At 34.8% G+C, this 11,610-nt stretch overlaps 1 protein-coding gene across 1 annotated transcript; it reads left to right on the top strand.

The window, feature by feature from the left end:
* The first annotated feature begins 6,774 nt into the window (after positions 1–6,774).
* On the top strand, positions 6,775–11,057 carry LOC122587472 (probable carboxylesterase 16). The gene is made up of 2 exons (XM_043759657.1): positions 6,775–7,929; positions 10,233–11,057. The coding sequence occupies exons 1-2, from the start codon at positions 7,046–7,048 to the stop codon at positions 10,771–10,773; spliced, it is 1,425 nt and encodes a 474-aa protein (XP_043615592.1). The 5' UTR covers positions 6,775–7,045; the 3' UTR covers positions 10,774–11,057.
* Positions 11,058–11,610: the final 553 nt, after the last annotated feature.

Raw genomic sequence — 11,610 nt, 5'->3', positions numbered from 1 at the left:
CATGAGAATGATCAAAGAAAACCTAGCCTATAATCTTCATCATTGATTCTTCAATTAAGGCTTTGATCTTCATGAAAATATGAATTGATGATGAAATTGGGGTGTTGTGTGTGTTAGAAAACTGCCCAGGTATGTGAAAATATGAAGTGTAACTTCCCAAGTCGTGTATGAAGGTATTATAAACTGAAAAGTAATTAAATCCCTAATTTTCGGATTTTTAGTGCAGCTCTGGCCGTCCCAGACTGCCCCCTGGCCGTCCCAGACTGCCCCCTGGAAATGGCAGTTTTCCAGATTTTTGCCTTGACACTTCTTGACTTGATTCTTGACTTTGCTTGACTTCTTAATGATCCATTTAACTTCAATTTGTCACCAAAGACCTGAAACACTTAAACAACATAAACACGCCCTAATCGTCTATTAACATTCACAAAACATGTTCGTTTTCGTATCTTAAATTAATACGGATTAGGCGTTTATCACATCTCCCAAAAATGCATACTTCAAATGAGATGGGAGTTCTTTCAACTCAACTTGTGGTGGACTTTCAATGGAAGGTTTGAGATGAGTATCAATGTGATCCGGTAGACTTTCAACCAAATGAGTCCATGGTGGTCTACCTTCTTGAATTGCCATGATCTCCCAATCCTTCTCTTCCTTCTTCAATGTTTCACTATGCTCCACAATCAACCTGTCAACCAAAGCACAATACTCCCGTGTGTGTTCCTCACTTTCGTGAGAAATGCACTCGTCAATGACATCCGCCATAAAGCATTCGTCACTAACTACGGGGTTAGGAACACTAGCAAAAACATTTAATCTAATCTTACGGTTGCCAAAGGTCATTTCAACCGTACCACTTCTACAATCGATTAATGCATTAGCGGTGGCCAAAAAGGGCCTACCCATAATGACATTGGGCTGCCTCACATTACCGCTTGGTGCAAAATCAAGAACCAGAAAATCTACAGGATAATAAAAGTCCTCCACCTTCACTATGACATCTTGGACAATTCCTCTTGGAAGTTTAAGGGACAAATCAGCCATCACCAAGGTGGTGTCGACTTTTTCCAATGGTCCAAAGTCATATTGGTCATACAACATACCCGGTAGGATACTCACACCCGCCCCCATATCCAAAAGTGCCTTGTTCATTTTAAAGTCACCAACTTGAATTATAATTAAAGGCGCTCCAGGATCTTGGAGTTTAGGTGGAAGTATACCCATCACAACGGCACTAACTTCCTCATTCAAAACAATCTTCTTTGGAAGTTTATGATGTCGTTTTTGGGTACACAACTCCTTAAGATATTTAGCATAGGGCGGAACTTGTTTAATAATGTCAATTAGAGGTATATTGATTTTCACTTGTTTAAAAATTTCCCACATTTCTTCCTCATGGGGACCTCTTTTCTTAAGTGTAGGCCTAAGTTTTGGATCAATCAAAGCCAAAGGAAAAGGAATGGTATTACCCTCCATATCCTTTCCTTGTTTTTCAGAAAATTTTTCACTAGACCTATTGTTTTCTACCTCTTTAAAAGACACTTTTTTACTTGGTTTAGGCAAAATAAATTCTGGTTCATGCTCACTATCTTGGTCATCATCAACATCCTCCACCACACCATCAACAAGTGATGATGGAGGTTCAACTTTATTATCATAAATCCTACCACTACGAAGAGTACTTACATTGTTTATCTCCACATTCCTGACATTCTTCGGACCGCCACTTTGATGTTGTGGATTGATCTTCGTGTCACTTGGTAGCTTTCCTGGATTCTTCCTCAATTCCGACACATCCTCCGCTAATTGACCCACTTGCTTTTGCAAAGATTCAACCGTTTTATCCCGAATCTCATTCTTTCGATCCATCTCTTTCAAATACTCCATAATTTCCCCGGTTGACACCTCATTGCTTCCCGATGCTCCACCTTGGTTATTACCTTGTTGAAAGTTTCTTGGGTAGCCTCGATTGAATCCTTGATTTTGGCCACCTTGGTAATTCCCTTGGTTGTAGTTTCGGCCTTGGAACGGTTGAAATGGTGCTCCTCTGGTTTGGTTAATTCCTTGAAAATTCGGATTGAGTTGATTTGAAGAATTTCCATACCGAAGGTTTGGATGGTTTCTCATTCCCGGATGATAAGTGTTGGAGTTCATGTCAAATGGTCTCTTTTCTCCATACACTTGATTAACTTCTTCAACTTGTTCCGGGATCAATGGACATTGCAAAGTCGTATGTCCAAGTTCATCACAACTTTCACAAATTGGATATTCTTGAGAAACATGAGCAACACCTTGACTTTCAACTTTCCCCAACTTAGCAAACTTCCGTTCCAAAGCTTCAAGTCGATCTTTGGTAGCTTGATCACTTGTAGATGATGATGAAGCTATTGGATGCCTTGCTCTCCTATTCGATTGAGCTTGCCTTTTCGAATTCACATTCATTTTCTCCAAGAATTCCCAATCAACATCTTCAGGATTTGTCAAGAAAGTTCCATTGCTAATTGAATTCACATCTCTTTTCTCTTCCGGTAATAAACCATCATAGAAAGCCGTGATCAACTCCCATTTAGCAATTCCATGGTGAGGACAAGTTCTCAACAACTCATTAAACCTCTTGAAAGCCTCATGAAAAGTTTCACCCGATTGTTGCTGAAAAGTTCTTATTGAAGTTCTCGCATCACTAGTCTTTTGCATCGTATAATACTCATCCAAGAATTGTTGTTGCATTTCAGCCCATGTAAAGATACTCCCCGATGGCAATGATAAAAACCATTGCTTTGCTTTATCCTTCAAATTGAACTGAAATAAGACTAGTTTAACTTCATCCGGAGAAAATCCTTGACCTCCAATGGTACCACAAATAGCCTCAAACTCCGACAAGTGCAAATAAGGCTCCTCCGTTGCTTTACCATAAAAACTCGGTAGAATACTTAAACATTGAGGTCTAACTTCAAAAGCTCTACCCCTCAACACCGGTGGTACTATAGGCGAAGCATTAACGGCTATGGCGGGTCGAAAATGACTATCAACTCCTTGTGGTGGAGGTTGATAGTTCATATTAGGATTGACACGGTTGTGTGGTTGGTTAATGGGTGGAACTCCACGACGATAGTGACGTGGTGGTTGTCCTTGAGGAATTCTTGGGTTGATGTATTGAGGTTGGTTAAATTGAGGGTATTGAATGTTTTGTGGTTGCCCATAATCATCTCCATCATTCCAATCATATCCATCATAATTATCAAACCTCCCATCATTCCAATTATCAACTCTTTCATACACCGACTCCGTATACCGTGATCCTTCTCCAACAAAGGTTGGTGTTCCAGTTCGGTGAGGAGTTGTGAATCCACTTCTCACGGATCGAGGTGGATGTTGTTGTTGAGGTTGGTTTTGGGGTTGGACATTTTGTTCAAGGTTAGGTTCTTGTTGGGTTCCGGTTGGTTGAATAATTGGTGGCATATTTCCGGGATTACTCATGTTTGCACGATGAAGTACTCGGTTTCTCCTAGCTGTTTTCTCAATTTCCGGATCAAACAACAACGGTGATTTCTTCTTTGAATACCTCGTATGCATAAACAACCTGTAACCTACACAAATAACACACCTAGCGTAATTCGGAAATACAAAAATGCAAAGAAATTAAACAACTACAAACAAAACTAAACTAATTCTTTTTGTATTTTCTGAAAATGTTAACAATTGAAAGCAAACTTTAACACTTTGCACACCGATTCCCCGGCAGCGGCGCCAAAATTTGATCAATGTCGTTGAACCGATCAGAAATAAAACTAAATACCACTAATTAGCTATGGCAAGTAGAGTATATCGTATCCACAGGGAATCAAGGGAAAGTGTTAAACAAGTTACAAGAATTAATTAAAGTAGACATGAAATTTAAAACCGATTGATTGATTGATTTGATTAAAAACTAAATTTAATCATAAACTTAACAATTACTTCAATTAAATAAAAGGGATCATTCTCATGCTTCAAATTATGTTTTCTTATATGTAACCTAACCTATATTCGTTGGAAATCACATAGACATGATTCGTTATAATGTTTGGATTGAATGAATGTTAAGAACTAAATTAATCGGTTGTGATGATTCATGATAACGAAAAACCAAGGAATTGACACAACTAGATCTTCTATTCATTAACAAAATTACAAGTTCATGAGAGATTCTTTCAATAATCCATGATAAACAATAATTTGAAATCAAAAGATAGATGAATTTCATTCAAAGTCATAAACAAGTAATCATTCATTCAAATCCAAACAACATTAGATGCAAACACAATTAAAAATTAAACATCTAATCCAACATGAATATGAGAAAGGTTGAACATAAAAGTCTTACATAATTGTTCACATGAGAATGATCAAAGAAAACCTAGCCTATTATCTTCATCATTGATTCTTCAATTAAGGCTATAATCTCCATGAAAATATGATATGATGATGAAATTGGGGTGTTGAGAAGGTTAGAAATTGCTCCAGGTGTGTGAAAAAATGAAGTGGTAACTTCCCAAGTCGTGTATGAAGGTATTTATTAACTGAAAAGTAATTAAATCCCTAATTTTCGGATTTTTAGTGCAGCTCTGGCCGTCCCAGACTGCCTCCTGGCCGTCCCAGACTGCCCTCTAGAAATGGCAGTTTTCCAGATTTTTGCCTTGACACTTCTTGACTTGATTCTTGACTTTGCTTGACTTCTTAATGATCCATTTAACTTCAATTTGTCACCAAAGACCTGAAACACTTAAACAAACATAAACACGCCCTAATCGTCTATTAACATTCACAAAACATGTTCGTTTTCATATCTTAAAGTAGTACAGATTAGGCGTTTATCAATAACCCTAGGCTAACCCTACGACTTCAAACCCTAAACCCTAAGCTACCATGTAAAAACCCGGGAAAATCTATGCAAGATCATTTTTGATTTTAAATGGTTTTCTTTGTATGGAACTCATTTGGTTTTGTCTCAATGTGTTATAAAAAATCATATATGATTTTGTATAAGTTTTCCTCAATGTATGCGTAAAATCATCTTTGATTTTGAATAGGTTTTTCACAATGTATGCGTAAAATCATTTTTGATTTTGAATAGTTCATTATATATAGGATTTTCACACTGTAAGAGTAAAATCAAATATGATTCTAGGTATAAGAACACAAGTAACTAAAACCTCAATACAAAATCAAACTTGATTGTACAAAATAAAGTTACAAAACACAAATTTATAGAATCTACATACAAAATCAAATATGATTTTACACATACAGTTACAAAAACAGAAATCTCTATAATCTTTATACATAATCAAATATGATGATGAACATAAAAGTAAACAATAACAGATAACAAATTGAATTTGATGTTACTCATACATTTTCACAAAACAAATGGAGTTTATATCCACAATCCTATACACCAAAAAATTTAATTCATAATCATAAAGTTGATTAAATCATATTATCAAACTTTGATTTAGACATTTCATCAAACACCTTATGCAATACTTAATCAAATGTGATTTGATATTTAATCATATATGATTTTGAATAGGCTTAATGATACCGAACTCACTTTTTTTTTTGTCTAGATGTAAAAATAAAATCATATATGATTTTGTATAGCTTTTTCATACTATATTCTTAAAATCATTTTTGATTTTAAATGGTTTTCTTTGTATGAAACTCATTTGGCTTTGTTTCAATGTGCTATAAAAATCATATATTATTTTGTATAGTTTTTCCCCAATGTATGCGTAAAATCATTTTTAATTTTGAATAGTTGATTTTGAATAGGTTTTCATACTTTAAGAGTAAAATCAAAAATGATTTTATACTTGAGCATACCTTTTTAAAAAAATATCTAAATATTAATTTTATGGTCATGTTACTTAAAATCAAACATTTGTATTTTATAGATATTACAATCTATTAATTTTTAATTTATGCAAATAAAATGAACATAACATGAATATGCATAACTTTTATTTATGTTTATATTTGCAATTGTCTGAAATAAAGTTTTGTTTCAGGTTTACAATATATTTTGAAACTTTTAAAATAATAATTGTAGATTCAATATTTCAATATCTAAATATCAATTTACATAATATATAATCTTGAGTGTTTTGATAGATTTTATTTTAAATTGACCGTGTGTATACAAAAACTAAAATATAATATAAAATTATATTAAAACTAATATATTTTTCAGACTAGTTTGGTCACACACTCTTGACATAAAATGGCTCCATTTTTTATTTAAAAAAATACTTATTATTTTTATATAACTTATCAGATTAAACATGCTTATTAACCAAATCACAATTAATCCTCAATATTAAAAGTAAAAAAGAAAAAAAAATTGCTCAGTACCGCTTTCCGTAAGGTTTAAACTTATTTAATTATATGTAATAAAAATATAACATCAGTGTTTTTCTACTTTTTTTACTACAATTTATCAATGTGAAACATTAATATTTTATTACTTATATTTATCCGCGTATTATACAGAATACAAAATAGAGTTATGAATTTAATCTAAAAGAAAATGTAATATAAAAGAGAAAAAGAAAATAGGAAAAACAATTCCCAAAAAATGACAAAAGACGACACAGCGCAAATATGTGTGTGCGCGCCTGGCAACAAAATCATCATCATCATCATCATTTCACCCCTCTTTTATTCTTGTTTATTTTTACTATTATTATATTATTACTATTATTATTTTATTCTTTTTCCCCCCTCATCTCTCTCTTTCTCTGTATCTCTATATCCGCCATTGATTTCCATTATACCTTTACGATCTCTGTAAGTAATCAATCCATCACACTCAATCTCATTATTATTATTCAAATTCAATGTGATCCATCACATCTTTTTCACATTGTTTTTGAATCTTTGATCTCAAAACCCTAATTTTATCCGCATTTAATTAGGGACTTTTCACACTCTCTCACACGCACACACACAAATATATAGATACAGATATATATATAGAAAGAGAGAGAGAAAAGAAAAAAAGGAAATGCCAAGCGTTGCTGTGAAATTATACAGTGTATTTTTCAAATTAATATTAAAAAGACGTTTACAAAACCGAATTCACAACCCTAATAATAATAATTCATTAAATGATAATAATATTAATAATGCTAGTTCTACTTCATTTGGGGTGACGTCACGCCCTGAAGAATCTATAACTCCTTCAAATCCTGTATTTACAGATGGTATAGCTACAAAAGATATACATATAGATCCGTCGTCTGCGCTTTGTATTCGTATCTTTTTGCCCGAAACGTGTCTTGTTTCCACTGATTCTGATAATAAACATAATAACCCTATTAAGACTAATAGATCTGAATCTTTTAACGGTATTCCTAGGCGTAATAGTTACGGCTCAGGCGGTGATTATACGTATAATGGTAGTAGTACTAATGGTCAAAGTGATCGAAGGAGTAGTTATTGTAACGGGTTTGGGAGTACGTGTGATTTGAATGTGAAGTCGGGGGGTGGGAATAATGGTAATGGGGTTGTTTATAGAGGGTATTCGCCGTTTATGAATAAATGTAGGAAATTGCCGTTGATGGTACAGTTTCATGGCGGTGGGTTTGTGGCAGGGAGTTGTGATTCTGTCGCGAATGATTTCTTTTGTAGGAGGATTGCGAAAGTTTGTGATGTGATTGTTGTGGCGGTTGGGTATAGGCTTGCGCCTGAGAATAAGTATCCGGCTGCGTTTGAGGATGGGTTGAAAGTGTTGCATTGGTTGGCTAAGCAAGCAAATTTGGCTGAGTGTGGGAAGTCGTTTGGGAAGAAGGTGGATTCGAGAAAGAGTGAGGTTCATGGGCATATTGCTGATGCTTTTGGGGCTTCTTTGGTTGAGCCGTGGTTAGCTGCTCATGGAGATCCATCCAGGTAAATCTTTGATTTTAACTGTTTGCCAATGTAGTTATTTCTTTGTATTAGTGGGTCGTTTTATTAGTTTAATATAGGACATTAATGAATGAAACTCAACTGTTAAGGTTGTTTGTGGGGAGGGTAGATTTGTGTTTGATCCTAAAAGTATAAGAATCTAAGGATAGTGGTTTTTCTGCTATAACAATGCGGTAAGATCTCTTGGCTGATATTGAAGATTTAATTATCATTGGTTATAACAAAAAATGAAGCTGAACAGTTAAAAACAAAACACAATGGAGGTTTGATCATAATCTATAAGAGCCATGGCTCTAAGTTTTGAGATTCTATGAAATGCTTACCTGGCTGTGAACATGTGCAGAGGACTAGCATGACAATTGACAACCTGTAGGGTAGTTCTCTATATGTCAAAAAACCAAAACCTTATACAGGCGTGGCATGTGTCTGTTGTTTTACAAAAAAATGGAAGGTGCATTAAGGGGATACCATACATATTTGACCCCTTTCAAGAGCTTAGTGGCTGTAAGATTTAACAAGTTGAAATCTGTAATGAGCTTCAGAGGTGGAGAGATAGTCACAATGCATTCCACCACTGAGCTTAATATTACAATGTTGTGCAAGATATCTGAGCTGATCACAAACAATTGAACAAATATGTGTTGTTTTCTGAAAGGGCTGCTATTAATAAAAAAACTTAATATGAGATTAAGTGTTAATCCAAATGACTAAATGGGTGCCTTGTAGCTCTACCTCTTTAGAAGTTATTGCCACTTAAACTTGCTTCAGTTTCAACTATATGCAAGACTCATCTTCCACTTATAAAAAAGTTCAGGTTCACATATTAGAAATATTTTTTACTAGAGTAGCTATCTGTTGTGTTTGATGTTAAAGAGTGTCTTGAAAATGACTCCAGAGATTAGTGCAGGACACAAGTTGTTCATATTAAGGTGCTTTAATCTTGTTCATAAGGAGTGTAGATGGTGTGTTAATCCTAGAAGATAAGTATCCGAGGATTATATTGGTATATGCGCTACGGGAATTTGTCAAAATAGAGCTACTAACTTAACTGGATTACTGGGTAGTTGATTTATAAAGTTAAACAAATCCAGATAAAATATTGAACTTTAACTCTATAAGTGCTCAAAGTTTTCATAGAAGAATTTAAAGTAAGATGGAAAATGTTAAAAATTGCAATAAACTTTAGCCAATAGTATTATAAAAATGCCACATTACCATTTAACCTGTTACAGCCGGTAGCAGAGCTCCTAATTTATTAATGAACTATCTGATAATTCCATTTCTATGAAATTTTGATATGAATGTGATCAAGAACTATTGGACAGTTTTAAAGAGGAGATGTGGGTTTGACCACTATACATAAGAAACATAGCTCTGAGTTTTTGAATCATTTCATCGACTTAAGGCTGACAGGTCCCTGAAATGCAGGACTTCGATGACAGTCCCTGTGCTTTTCTGTATCTAACAGCTAGAAATCATCTTATTTAGTCACAATTTCAGTTCCTTCACCCAAATAAATAAAGCTATGTGCACGGGGCACCACACATGGTGGATCCCTCGCAAGAGGTCAGTGGGCTAGTGGCTTTAAGCTTTAACAAGGCAAAGTTGTTAACAAGTGTAATAGGTGGAAATGTCATCTCAATGTACCCCACTACTGCACATATGATAGTAAAAATGGAATTTATGGCACATTTGGCTCTTAAGTTCTGTAGATACCAGGGCTGTGAGATGAATGAATGACATCTGATGCATCACAATGCAATATAATTAGTATCTAGTCTGCGAGATCTGTAGGACATCTAAGTTGCTCGCATCCTACATATCTTCTATGAGGTGCGTATGTACTTGAAATAGCCAAATACCGATACATTATTTGCCTTGGGGAAGTTATCTCATTATTCATGTAGGATCTCCATGCTAATTTATCAAACCTATTTGCAAATTGCAAGGAAAAGAATGCTCACAAATACACCATGTAAGATGTAATACTAGTGAATCAAGACATTTAGTCATTTACTTGGTCTATCTGTATATGTGAAACAAAATATTGGTATACCATTTGGCTCTGTTACTGCAATTGCTAATGTTGTGAAAAGTTTCAATTTAAGTTTCCATAGGTATCAGCAATAATTAAAGAATGTTGTAAGCAGTGATTCAAAGTTTTAAATTCCAAATAAAAGAGTTAATATGATTTTTGTGCTACTAATAAAGTATTAAAAGGTTTCATGTATAATAGTATAACATTGCTGACTGAGATCTGTATTGTTGATGGACATTGTTTACAGATGCGTCCTTCTCGGAGTGAGTTGTGGTGCAAACATTGCTGATTATGTAGCTCGCAAATCAGTCGAATCTGGTACACTATTGGATCCAGTTAAGGTGGTGGCGCAAGTGTTAATGTATCCATTCTTCATTGGAAGTACTCCCACACATTCTGAGATAAAGCTATCAAACTCTTATTTCTTTGACAAATCTATGAGCATACTTGCATGGAAACTCTTCCTGCCAGAAGATGAGTTTGACCTAGACCACCCTGCAGCCAACCCCCTCACTCCCAACAGAAGCGGTCCACCTCTGAAGCGGATGCCCCCTACATTGACGGTTGTGGCAGAACATGATTGGATGCGGGATCGTGCTATTGCTTATGCCCAGGAGCTAAAAAAGGTGAATGTTGATGCACCAGTTCTGGATTACAAGGACTGTGTACATGAATTTGCCACTCTTGATGTGTTACTTAGGACACCTGAAGCACAAGCATGTGCAGAAGACATATCCATATGGGTAAAGAAGTATATCTCACTTAGAGGTCACGAGTTCTCATATTAGCAAATGCAATTTTATACTACATAGAAGCGTGCATTGGCCGGCTATCTTTGATGTTTTATAAGAGGTGGGGGATATATATCGAGTATTACAGAAAGATCTCCTTCAGGTTTTGTTCTGCTTTTTGTATCATAAACGATTATGCTAGAGTATAGTTGAGTTACGAGATACCCATGTTGATTGATCCCCTGTGCTTAGTTGTGGACATATTTGCTCATTGCTTTGTACCAATGTTGTAACATTTGTACTGATGGATTATATTAATTGAATCTTTCAGCTTGTATTTACTGCTTATGTTTCGTTGGTCTTCAGAACAGCAATTGAGTTGCAGGATCATTTTATTAAAGTTTTCTAGATTTGAGTGAAGTTTAGTGGCTTCCAGTCATATATGCTATCATCTGTAGTTTGTCATCAAATAAAGCTCATTGACAAAATAACTGAAATATAGAAGTACGGTCATCACTAAGCTGACTAAATTGTTTCAATATTACATGTCCAAAATTCCAAAGTAATATTGAATTGAGTAATTAGTCTGGATTAGGGAACTTCAGATCAGTTTTCAGTTAAAAATAGAACTGGTTGGCTTCTGTAAACACTACTATTGTTGGATGCAGAGTACAGTTTTATTAATGAGGATTTTTGGATATGTGGTTTTAGTGAATAATCAAAACCTCAAGAATTTGATCCGTCGCTTGTAAAACCACAATTAGCTGTCATTACTGACGAGTCGAAAGATGATATCACGATGAGGCAACTCATAGACAAGACACCAACTATTAAGTCCTTGGATTGTATAATCGAGTTAGAAAAGTGAATCATAGACAAGTTATACCATCAAAT

Source organism: Erigeron canadensis, chromosome 2 (assembly GCF_010389155.1).
Source record: "Erigeron canadensis isolate Cc75 chromosome 2, C_canadensis_v1, whole genome shotgun sequence".
NCBI classification, from domain to species: Eukaryota; Viridiplantae; Streptophyta; class Magnoliopsida; order Asterales; family Asteraceae; genus Erigeron; species Erigeron canadensis.
This window is presented reverse-complemented; position numbering and strand designations above follow the sequence as displayed.